The sequence below is a fragment of the Capra hircus genome, chromosome 3, assembly GCF_001704415.2.
Source record: "Capra hircus breed San Clemente chromosome 3, ASM170441v1, whole genome shotgun sequence".
NCBI lineage: Eukaryota > Metazoa > Chordata > Mammalia > Artiodactyla > Bovidae > Capra > Capra hircus.
The window spans coordinates 92,986,932-92,999,932 of NC_030810.1; the positions used below are offsets into that span (position 1 = coordinate 92,986,932).

General features: G+C 46.4%; 1 protein-coding gene across 1 annotated transcript in view; it reads right to left on the reverse strand.

Moving 5' to 3' along the window:
* The window catches only part of CASQ2 (calsequestrin 2), a 71,851-nt gene extending 65,575 nt beyond the window's left edge, over positions 1-6,276 (reverse strand). The window contains exon 1 of the mRNA XM_005677826.3: positions 5,795-6,276. Within this exon, the coding sequence (XP_005677883.1) occupies positions 5,795-6,106 (312 nt within the window). The 5' untranslated portion in view covers positions 6,107-6,276. The remainder of the gene's footprint in view (positions 1-5,794) is intronic.

Consider the following 13,001-nt stretch of genomic DNA (forward strand, 5'->3'; position numbering starts at 1 on the left):
TGATCATATAGTGGAGTCCTATGCCAACATTAACATCATGTTTGCCAAGAATCTAAAACTAGTTAGTGACATAGGGGTACTCACAATATACTGAAATGAAAAAAGCAGGAAGTAAAACCATAAAAATGGTGTACATCTAATTTGAAAGTGTGTTCTTATGCATAGAAAAAAATACTGGAAAGAACTCTATCAGAACACTAGCCATGTTTATTTCGGGGTGCTTTTTCTTTGGCCACATCATCTCACACTCCTGCATGAGTGTGTTATTTTGTGGATGAAGTGCTCCGCCAAGAGTCAGGATTGCCAGCTGTGTAACTCACATCACGGCAAGGCCACATCTATGACATGAGGGGTTCAGAACAATCTAGATGGTTCTCAAAGTTCTTTTGAGCTCTAACATATCAGACATTCATTCAACAAACATTTACAGAGCATCTATATAGAGCTACGTGCACTGCACCAACCCTGGGGTCTTCCAGAGGTAGATTCCAGTCAAATGCAAAGCAGAGTTTGAGTGTGGCCTCCTGGTGCCATATTACTTGCCCTTTTTATGACCAAGCTTTTTTAAAAATTCATTATTTTTTTAAAATTTAGCTGTGATGGATCTTAGTTGCACTATAGAAACTCTCAGTTGAGACATGTAGGATATATTTCCCCCACCAGGGATCGAAATTGGGCTACCTCCATTGGGAGGGTAGAGTTTTAGCTACTGGACTACCAGGGACGTCCCTCTCCCTAAGCTTTTAATGGCCTTATATTCTTCCCTTTCTTCTCTTCCACTTATCAAACCTGCTTTCACATAGAACTCAACTTTGATCAGATGGAGGTGTAAGTGAATGGCAATATCTTACAAGACTATCTCTTGCAGAAGGGCTTGACTAAATAAGAATAAAATTTTTACCTAAAGGAACGAGGCCCTTGTGGCCAAATTTTAGGGAAAAGGTATCAAGTTGGAAAAGGTTTTGGAGCTGTCAGAATCTTGTCTCCTGGATTTCCCTTCCCCACCCTTGCTTTTTTGCCTAGTAAATGCTATTTATTTTCACAAACCAATTCTTCTTTGTCATGCCTTCCACATGTCTCCCAGAGAGCAGGGCATTTCCTCTTTGCTCTGCACTCCCAGAGGAGCTTATGTTGCCCTACTATTATGGCAGCCCACTCCAGTACTCTTGCCCAGAAAATCCCATGGACGGAGGAGCCTGGTAGGCTACAGTCCATAGGGTCGCAAAGAGTCGGACACGACTGAGTGACTTCACTTTCACTATTATAGTGACTCCCTTGCACTGTGGCTTTTCATTAGTATTTCTTTGTAATTTCCACATTAGGCTGTGAGCCGCCTGAGTGTTTCATTTTCCCTGTATCCACAGCATGCATCCCCAGGCCCAACCTAGAGTAAGTGGCAGATGTAAGACTAATTGATGGGCATTTTAGGCCCCGAGTCTGGCAGTGACCTCCTCACCCTGTGGATGGGGCTATTTCAATATTAAGGATTGATATTGAAATCAGTGTACCATAGTATCTTTGGGTTTTTATCAGAATGCATGGCCCTTTTTAAAAATTAATTTTTATTAGAGTATAGTTGAACAGAGGAGCCTAGTGGGCTACAGTCCATGGGGTCACAAAAGAGTCAGACCCTGACTTACCGACTTAACAACAGCAGCAGCAAGAATAGTTGCTTTACAACGTTGTGTTAGTTTCTTCCATCGAGCAAAGTGGATCAGCTATGCTGCTGCTGCTGCTTCTAAGTCGCTTCAGTCGTGTCCAACTCTGTGTGACCCCATAGATGGCAGTCCACCAGGCTCCTCTGTCCCTGGGATTCTCCAGGCAAAAATACTGGAGTAGGTTGCCATTTCCTTCTCCAATGCATGCATGCATGCTTAAGTCGCTTCACTTGTGTCCGACTCTGTGCGACCCTATGGACAGCAGCCCACCAGGCTCCTCTGTCCACGGAATTCTCTAGGCAAGAATACTGGAGTGGGTTGCCATTTCCTTCTCCAGAACCAGCTATATGTTTACATTTATCCCCTTTTTTGGATGTTTTCCCCATTTAGGTCAGGGATGGCCCTTAACATGAGGAGTTATGAACTTCTAATTCCTCACCTTCTAACCTTTAGAAATTCTCCAGGTTTATCAACTTGGGGGTGGCAGCATCATTGGAGAGGGAGATCAATTTAATAGATTGAGATCAATATGTTTTTTAATGAAACACAACCGAAGTATAGAAAAGAATAATAAGAAAGAAGACAAAAGAATTTTTGATCCAACTGCTCCCCAAATAATAACGTGTTGTCTTGTGAAACTGTTGTTTCATGTGTGTGTATATGTTCTGTACGCACTGAGTCACAGTGAGCTATGATAGAAAGCATGGGAAACCACCTTCCTAAACCGTTCAGAGGAAAGGAGCCCCACCCTTCCTGTGCTGTCTGCCCTGGGCTGAGATTTCACTGCCTTGTGGATGCACCCTGGGAACTGCCCCCTCCCCTCCTAGTTTGCACATACACAGCCCTGGAACTGGCAGGATATTGTCCTTAGTGTTTTTTGTTTAGAGTCCAGGGAATTAAGAAGACAAAAATGGGCTTTTTTGACCAGGAAGAAAATTTAGAGGTTCACACCCCTGCTCTCTTACCATTCCTGGGGTTCCTGGAACCACTCTAGTCCTGGATTCTGAGGCACGGCCTACACCTGACAGGTATCTCAGCAAAGGCCCCCCTTCCCTCCCCAACCCTCAGGGAGGTAGCCCAGCCTCCTCCAGGGTTTGCGTATTTGTACGAGCAGTGCCTCCTCTGGGACTCTGTGCTTCTCAGCCCTGTTGCTGATATGGCTGGCATCATCAGGCCCAGGCCCACAGGCTGAGCACTCTATTTAAGGAAGACTCTTGAAACAATCCTGAAGAGGGTATCCACCAGCAACTTGTATATCGCCTCATTTGATTCTAGCAGTAAGGCAGTATAGAGACTAAAACTGCCTGCACCTACACTAGTTGATGGAGAAGGCAGTGGCACCCCACTCCAGTACTCTTGCCTGGAAAATCCCATGGACAGAGGAGCCTGGTGGGCTGCAGTCCATGGGGTCGCTAGGAGTCGGACACGACTGAGAGACTTCACTTTCACTTTTCACTTTCATGCATTGGAGAAGGAAATGGCAACCCACTCCAGTGTTCTGGCCTGGAGAATCCCAGGGACGGGGGAGCCTGGTGGGCTGACGTCTCTGGGGTCACGCAGAGTCGGACATGACTGAAGCTACTTAGCACACTAGTTAAATGGCCTTGGGCAACTTAGCCTCTCTGTGCCTCAGTTTCCCCATCTGAAGATGGGGATGGCAACTGTACCTACATCAGAGAAATACTATAAGGCTCAAACCAGCTACACGTACAAAGTGCTTAGAACAATCCCTGTGCAGAGTAAGCATTCAATAAATGTTTATTATTAATCATCCCATAAGCCTGTTGGACAGTTATTATTTTTCCAGATTTATAGATGAGAAAGCGGGGTGCAGAGAAGGTAAGTAACCTTCCCTATGCCGTGTGTCCAGTAGAGGCAAAACCAGGATATAAATCCAGATCTCCAGACTCCAAGTTCTGTGATCTCTTTCCCTAAGGATTTAGGAGCCTGTGGGGCATCAAACCACCTCCTGTGCTGAACTTACACTTTGTCAGTCTCTGCTGGGCATTCCTGGTTCAAAGGCGGCTGGAAGGATGGTGAGTCCAGGGCAAAGTCCCTTCTCAGGATTTTGCTTGGGAACACAGAATTTGTCTTTGAGGGAGAATGTGTGTGTGTATGACAGGGAATCAGAAATTGGGGTCTTGGCTTGCACCAGCCCTCTTTTTGAGTTCTAGGCTAAGTTGACATTGGTGAGCATATATGGTAGAGTCTTTGTGCCTTCAGCTAACTTTTCAGAAAATTGTCACTGTAATTGAGTAGGGCAGTTGGAGATGAGATGGTAATGTGAGTGAGGATTTCTTGGGCTGAGCAGCAGCTGTGCTGTATGTCCTGGTTTTTTTCCAGCCTGCGATTTTCCTGTATATATAGTACAAAGACCTAATAACTGTCTCTGCTTTTTCCTTGCTTATAACTCACAGAGGGAACTGAACTTCCATGTTCAGGCCCCAGAGTAGAGCCTGAGGAAAAAGATAATGGGCATGGTGATATTTTTAAAATGCTTAGTTTTTCATCTACCAGAGCTCTCTGTAATGACCATGCTGCCATATATAAATCCTCTGAAAATAAATATGGGTATGATGATCAAGAGACACAGGACTCTGCAATGCTTTTAAAATTATCAAAGATATTTTGATGTGTTTGGGATGGTTTTCCTGGATTTTATTATGTGCTCAGTCGTGTCCTACTCTTTGTGACCCCATGGACTGTAGCCCACCAGGTTCCTCTGTCCACGGGATTTCCCAGGCAAGAATACTGGAGTAGGTTGGTATTTACTTCTCCAGGGGATCTTCCTGACCCAGGGATCAAACCCGAGTCTCCTGCATTGGCAGGCAGATTCTTTACCACTGTGCTGCCTGGGATGCCTAGATTTTCTTATAGTCAATTATTATTTTTTTTTTTTTGAGAATTAAAATCCACATGGGTTTTCTATGATAATTCTGTTCATCAAAGTATTTGATTATAATGTATGTCCGTTATGTCTCAATAAAACTGAAAGAAAAAGAAAGAATAAAAAGGTATCTGATTGAGCTGAGCTTTCTGGTAGGGCTGGTCTCCAATAGTCCTTTTTGCAAATAGGTGCATGGGCTGAGCCGAGCCTGGGGACTGATGAGGGATCTCGGTGCTTACTAGAATTCTTGGCACTCCCAGGTGCTCCTGAGTGTAACTGATCTGACACTGTCCAGGAGGAGCTACGGGAGGAGTTCCTGGGTCACTCACACAGGATTAAAGAGCCAGCCCCCGCGCCAGCTTCACAGAGAGGCCAGTAATGCAGACAGAATAGGAACTGACTTCAGCATCTTCCTTGACCTCACACCAAGAACTTTCTGAGAAAAAGAAATACTCCCGTTACTGAACACACAGCCAAGACCTTCCCACATCTCCAGTGGCTGATGTTGACTGATATCGAGTCCCAAGAGAGGAGCACTACTCAGCGGTGCTCCCCATCTGACCCACAAGCAGAGGCAAGGTCAAATGACTTCTGCTGCCCCAAGATCGTGGGCAGACTTGCAAGAACAAACAGTCGGAAATTAGTACACCGAATGAAGCCTGCATATAACCCTGAATCCCATGTCATTCGGGCCTTTTAACAATAGCTTTAACGTTCTCTGAGGAAGAGAGTGGCTGGAACCATTGCCCTTGAGAAATCAAGAGGGCCGTCAGCTGACAGACTTTACAACTTTACCGACTATGATGCAGTGGGCAGACTTCGCTGGTGGCTCAGTGCAAAGAATCCTCCTGCCAATACGGAAGACGTGGGTTCGATCCCTGGATCAGGAAGATCCCCTGGAGAAGGGAATGGCAACCCACTCCAGTAATCTTGCCTGGGGAATCCCATGGACAGAGGAGGCTGGCAGGCTACAGTCCACGGGGTCGCAAAGGAGTCGGATACGACTTAGCAACTAACAACAACGACAAGCAATGCAGTGTGCAGCACGTTCACTTGTCCTGTCTGAAGAGTCTGAACACACCTCTGGTTTTCACACATCCCAGCTTTGCAAGATTTCCAGTGCTGTATGAGACTGAAATGGGGCCAGACTTTAGGATATATTCTCAGCACCCTGGGGTCCCCACATCCCGATCACGGGCCAGTTCCCGCCTCCTTGGACGCCGTGGTCCCAGGGCCCCCTCCCACTCACCTCCAGCACGATTTCTTTCAGCTGGAACTGTTTCTGCACGACTTTGTCTGAAGACAGGGGCTCATGGTAGTAGAGGCAGAGCAAGTCGTATTTCTTCAAAACCTGCTTGAAGTTCTTCTCAGTTAGACTGACCACGCGGTCCTTGCCATCATAGGTGGGGAAGTTCAGTCCCTCCTCTGCCCTGCAGGAGGACAGCAGGTAGACCCCCACCACAAACAGGTGGGCTCTCTTCATCTGGGCAAAATTTTTCTTTCCCAGAAACGCTGATGGTAGGAAAGTGAATGGAGTCTTAGAGGACTTGCTGGGAGTCATGGGGAGCAGAGAGGCTGATCTGGTCTCTCTCCCTGGCCCTCCCTGGGCCCGAGAACCCCGTCTTCACCTCTGCAGGCTGCTGACTGTAGCCCTGGGCTCAGACAAAGCGAGCAGAGGCTCACACCCATGCGTGCGTGGAACTGGAGCCAGGCTGGGCCACCCAGCCCCAGATAGCTTGCATAGCTCTACCCAGCCCGTGTCTCATCTGGAACTCCATTTTTAGGATGCAGTTGTTTCAGGCTAAAAATAAATCATGCGATGAATAAAAAAGTTAGATATGGCCCTGTTGAGGGATTCGCTGATACAGTTTGTCAGGCTGGTGGAGAGGGAGGGGGCAGGAGGGAGACGACGGAACATGCGCACATGAAATAAGGAGGCCAGGAAGGTCAGAGGAGAGAAATTCACCTGGAGGGAGGAGGGCAAAAGGAGGGGAGGGAGACATGGGGTTGTGACGTGTGCACGTGCAGGGGTCCCTCAGATGCTATTGAATCAGTCCATTATCCCAGGGAATGGTGTCAGCCTGTCCCTTCCTGGCAGGCTGCTCATCCGCACCCCACACACACACCTACTCACCACTGACCTGGAGACCAGCCCGACCCCCAGGGGGACTTGACGTTCTGCCCCTGCCTTCCCCAGGCTGGCTGCTGCGCCATGTCCCCCATGGCTCTGCCCGTCACTGAGCAAGGGGTCTAGGGTCACCCTTTCTCCTTGGAAAGAGCTCCAGAGACCCCAGCCCTCCAGGGCCACAGTTGTTCTTCTGCCCCTGCTCATGGCTCAACGTTGCTGACACCAGGAGGTCCTGCCCCATTATAAGATTAAATATAGTAAAAGTTCAACCATCTTCCTCAGAAACCTTCTTAGGCTTTTCACTATCATCCCTGTCATCTTCCTTTCTAACATTAACCCCCAATGTATCATTTTTGCCCCTTTCCTCTCCATTACGGACAGACTGCTGTAGAGAGTCCAGAAGCCAGATAGGTCGGAGTTCAAATCCACGCTCTGCTTCTTAAAAGCTGAGTGGACTTTGGAGGGTCACTTACCCTCTCTCTGATTCGCCATCCATCACCTCCACCCCTGCTCCTTGTAAAGTGGGGATAATTATAACTAGATTGTAAGGCTTGGAACATAGAGATGGAAAAACATGGTGCAAAGCAGTTACTCAAACACAGCAGCTGTTATATTATTCCATTCTTCTTGGAGATGGTGGAACATAGGTTATTATCATAATTACTTGTCAGTTTCTAAAAGTAATTGTGAACCCTTTTCTGTCTGCCTTCTTCTTGAATCCATCAGGCATTTGGGACAGATGTGATTAAAAGGTCATTGCACAGAGGAGCTAACTGAGCTTCAGGGAGCTCAGCACCTAGTCAGAGATCATGTTACCGACTACCTGTTGGTAGAGGGTAGGCAGAGAGTTCAGTGCTACCCTGGAGCCCAGTACTCCTGGGTGCTTTCACTCTGATGGGGTAATTCCCCCATAGACACCTCTTTTCTTAAAGGACTCCATCTTTTCTTGTCAAACAACAGTCCACTCTTGTCTTTCCACTCTTCAGAGTGGTCTGTGGCTCTCATGATTTAGGCCGAGTTTTTGTCTTCTTTTGGTTGGAGAATCAACTTTGGAAATAGCAAGGACTCTGTCCCATACAAACTTTGCAGGGGACAGAAGGTAAAAAGAAAGTAAAAAGAAAAAGAAAAGAAAGTCAGTGGCCTGCAGGACTGGAAGCAGTCCTCTCTACTGCAGCCAGAGGGCCTGATGCTGAGGGGCAGGCCAATGGGAGTTTCTTCAGAACACTTTCACATCCAGGAAGCCAGGACCTTGGGGAACCCAGGACCTTGGGGAACCCATCACTGAAATCCATGACAGCATTCAGTTCTTTTTGATGGTCACTTTGCTAGGCTTTTAAAGATAGAGTCAAGAGTAGCCATTCTAAGATGTGGTTAGCTTTTCAGATCATTGGCAAGCATGCAAGATCTCTGCTTTCTTTAGAAAATTTAGGGGGAAAAAAGATTGTCGCGTGAAACAGTGTATGTCTTGTCTTTTCCAGGTCAGCTTCCCAAAACTGTTCCCAGTTGTCTCAATCTCATCGACTTATCTTTATTTAGAATTTGCTCCACTTTTCTTAATATATGTTTTTTTTTAATGTTACCAAAAAACTGGGAGAAGTTTAAAGTCAGAGTCTGTGAATTTTGCACTGACTTATAACTGATGAGAAGTACCAAGGCAAAGGGATAAGTATTAAAAATTCAGCTTAGCCCTCAAGTCTGTCTTATGACCAACTGTGTATCAATAGAAAAAAAACCCCAGTGTGGCAAGTTCCTGTCCCTAAATCCCAGCTCTGTTTGGGGCCTCAAAGCCCAGCCCGAGGATGGCTCAGCCACTGACACCTGTTGTGGTGATCGTTTTCCACTGCCCACCCACACCTAGACGTGGAGGCCAAAATGTGTGTCTCACTCTGGATGGGTTAAGTTTGCCTGGTTGAACCCTTTCTATGTCCCAGCCATCTTTTCTCGGTGTATTCTATTGTTTTCATTTTTCTTTTGCCTTCATGCTTGCCAACTCTAATGTATTTATTTTGTAAACAAGGGGTGCTTCTGACATGTCTGAGTCAACTTGGCATCTGGTAGGTTAACTTTCCATTCCAGTTTTCACGGCTACCCAAGCCAGAGTGTCACCTACACATGCCCAGTTTATGTGACTATGCTGAAGTGTGCGAATGTCTTTATGTGCCGTTAGCAGGTATTTGTGGTCTTTGTTTTTAAACAGGAAAGGATAAAACTAAGTACACAAATCGATATAAATGTATTGTCACAGCATATGATGTAGGCCGCTTGTTTTTGCTGGCAGTTTCCAGTTCCTCACGCTGAGTGGCCTCTCCCCAGAGTCCCTTACTCTAACCTCACCCCTTGCAGTTTGTTTACCCTTGACAGGTGGCAGGACAGTTTTGCAGGTATTATTTAACTGGATCTTCACCATAGCTCACTCTACAGATGAATCAGGATTTGAAGCCACGATCTTTCATGTATTAAGTCAACGGTAATAGAATTTTATGGGGCATCTCTTATGTACCAGACACTCTCCTGGGTAGTGGAGTGGGGCACGGTGTTCATCTGAACTCACTGAGTTTACAGCCGAGAGGGGAGACAATACATAATCAGCGTATGTATGAGGTATGTGTGTGTGTGCGCACACGCGTAAAATTGGACTTCAAACAGAGGCATGTGCTCTAAAGATCAGCTGACGACAAGGGAGAGACTGTAACTGTGTAGGAGGTGGCCCGTTTGGACTGAGGGTGAAGGAAGGTATCTCCAAGGAGGGAACTTAGGAGCAGCAGGGAGGGGAGAAGCAGCGCGCAAGCTTCTTCCAGGGAGAAGCAGCAAGCGCCTCCGCGCTGAGACCTACGGGCATTCCACCCCTAGGGGGCGCGGCATCCCCCGCCTCCGTCCTATGAAAGCATCCGATTTCACTCTGGACTTCTTGGTCAGTATATGGGCTCACACCTACACGGCAGGGCCACAGGACAGGGAACCTATCTGAATGACTGGGAGGCAGCTCAGAAAGAGCTGAGGCTCCAAAGTCAGGAGACCTTGGTCTGGAAGGGCCCAGCCCGGCTGTGCGACCTTGGTGAATCTCCTCACCTCTCGATCCTCGCATTTCTAATTTGTGGAAAGAGGGTCAGACCCACTGGTCTCCCACGGACCCTTTCTGGCTCTAAAAATCTAGAATTTGTTCCGGCCGTAGAGCATTTTCTTTTTCCAGAAGAGACTTTGGCACAGGCCATAGGTTTGAGGAAGCTTGTTGACTGTTAAGCTGCGGAGAAGGATTTGATGGGCGTGTCTCTTACAAGTCAGAGCTTGCCTCTCCCCTAAGGCGGAGAGATCTAGGACTTTACTGCCTCCAAAGGCCCCTTCTTTGGCTAAAATGCTCCACCTAGTGGGCAAGGCGGAGCATGGCATCTTTGTTTCTTTGAGCCCGTTCCTCCCTCCCCTTTGGCTGGGCTACTGGCGAGGGCAGTTAGCCTGCTGGCCTGGAAGGCAAAATCCCAGAAATGCCTTAGTCTACAGCCCTGTGCTCCACGGCCTCAGGCTTCCTCTGCTCAAATCTGAGCAGTGCTGTTAGCAACCCCAAGACTCTCCTTTTCCTCTTGACTCTGAATATCAGGCTCCCCAGCACCAGAAAACTTCTTAATAAAACCGAACAGAAAAGATCAATGCTTGGATGAAAAAGAGCTAGGCTGTATAACAATCCACGTTTTAACAAACGTCACTTCCTCAGGGAGACCCCTAAGTGTAGACCAGAGGCTGACTTTCACTCCCTTGAACCATACTTCTTGGAAACACCCATTCCATTGGGGTTTCTTTCTCTGCAGAGAGACTAAGCCGCCTAGGAGCCAGGACAGCATCTGTTCAAAGTATTCCTTGAAACCTGTCTTGCCAATAGTAGTTCTCATTAAATATTTGTTAAATAAATGTGAAGCACTTACTTTGTACCAGGTCTTATTTTAAGTGCTTTACAAAATTTAACTTTTTTTTTTTTTCATAGTTTGGCTGTGCTGGACCTTTGTTCCGGCGTGCAAGCTTTCTCTAGTTGAGGCATGTGAACTTGGTTGCCCCTCGGCAGGTAGAATCTTAATTCCCAAGACCAGGGATGGAACCCGAGCCCCCTGCTTTCGAAGGCATATTCTCAAGCACTGAACTGCCAGGAACGTCCTTAGCTATTCTTAAAAACCCTATAGTATAACACAGGGAACTCAACCCAGTGCTCTGTGACAACCTCGAGGAGTGGGATGGGGTTGGGGGTGGGAGGGAGGTTCAAGAGCAAGGGACATATGTATACTTATGGCTGATTCATATTGTGTATAGCAGAAACCAACACAACCTTGTAAAAGCAATTACCCTCCAATTTAAAATAAATTTGGAGAAGGAAATGGCAACCCACTCCAGTATTCCTGCCTGGGAAATCAATCCCATGGAAGGAGGAGCCTGGGGGCCTACAGTCTGTGGGGTTGCAAAGACCTGGACATGACTGAGCAACTGAGCAATTAAAATATATTAAAAAAAAAAAAACCCTATGAGGCTGATAGTTTCAGTATTGCTAGATAAGTAAGCCAAGGAGCAGAGAGATTAACTAACTTGCACAGGGTTAGGTCACTAGTGACAGCAGAGCTGGGATTTGAACCCAGAAGGTGGATTTTGTGCTCCATTTCTGTCTTCCCTGCCACTTGGAACCACAGCTAGATGCCTCTTACAGAGGGCTCCTGAAGTCACTTGGACTAGCCAGGAATCACTTCAGAAACAACAAATGGCTCTCCACAACGTGACCTGGGGATAGGTTCTGAGTTTTGGCCCTGCCCTGAGGCACCTCCTGTTCTTTGTGCATAGGAAGAAAAGCAAGAAGGGGACTAATGTTTCAGTGCTTGTGGTGAGCCAGTCACTAGGCTCATTACATTTTATACATCATCTCATTTAAAATTCTATCAAGCTGAGTGCTCTGCCTTCCATTTGACAGTTGAGGAAACTGAGATTCAAGATCAAATAGTCTCCCGAATTAGCGCAGCTTGTAAGTAGCAGAGACCGGATCTGGACCCTGTTCTTTCTGACTTGTCCTACCCCAGACTGTTCTGCATAAGGAGGGGAACCTTCTCTGTCTTTGTGGGGGAAAAACAAAAATAGAAAAACTTAGGTTACAGAAAATTTAGACGACACGAAAATAAAAACAAACCAGCATTTTTTTTTTTAACAATAGAGAAAAGAGGAACAATTGGGAAAAAAAAAGAAGAAAGAAAATGAGAAGTTTAGTTCAGAAAGAAATGTACACGGGAGCAAATAAAGGGAAAACAAGATTTATTTGTCCTGGAGCTGGAGGGAAATATAGACTTCTCAGGGAAAGCAATAAAAGAACAGGAAAACAAAACCGAAAATCCACCTGGATATAGAGATTATGTCAGGATGTCCAAGCGGAGAATGTGGTAGGTAGAATAGTGGCCAGCATCCACTCCCCAAGATGTCCAGTCCCTAATCATTTCCTTGTGAACTTCAGAATCTGGTCATAAAGTTAAAAAATAAAAAAGAAAGAAAGAAAAAAAAGTCAGTTGAGATTTTGATCGTATTTACTATATAAACCTGTTTGGGGAGGATTTACAACTTTACAATATTGAGGTTTCTCCAACATGAACGATGTATATATCTTTCCATAGATTTAGGTCTTCTTTGATTTCTTTTGGCAGTTTTTTGTAGTTTTCAGTATACAGGCCTCATAGTGTCTTTTGTTAGATTTATCTGGTACTATTTCATATTTTTGATGGTATTAAAATGACACATTAAAATTTTTTTTCGCTTATTTTTTAAACATTTATTTATTTATTTGGGCTTCCCAGGTGGCATTAGTGGTAAAGAATCTGTCTGCCAGTGCAGGAGACATGAAAGACGCAGGTTCGATTCCTGGGTTGGGAAGATCCCCTGGAGGAGGGCCTGGCCACCCATTCCAGTATCCTGGTCTGGAGAACCCCATGGACAGCTGAGCCTGGCCGGCTACAGTCCGTAGGGTCGCAAAGAGTGAGACCTGACTGAAGCAACTTAGCGTGCACAGGTACACACAGTTATTAATTTTTGACTGTGGTGGGTCTGGGGTGCTGAGAGGGCTTGTCTCTGGCTGTGGCGCTCAGGCTTCTTGTGGTGGTTTCTCGGTTTCAGAGCACGGGCTCTGGGCACACAGGCTTCAGTAGCTGTGCGTGGGCTTAGTTGCTCTGCAACATGTGGGCTCCTCCTGGACCAGGGAGCGAATCCGGGTCTCCTGGATTGGCAGGCGGATTCCTATCCACCATACGCCAGGGAAGTCCCTGTTCTGTTGTTGTCTTGCTTGCCTTGTTCCCTACAAGCAACTGTTGTCATCTTTACC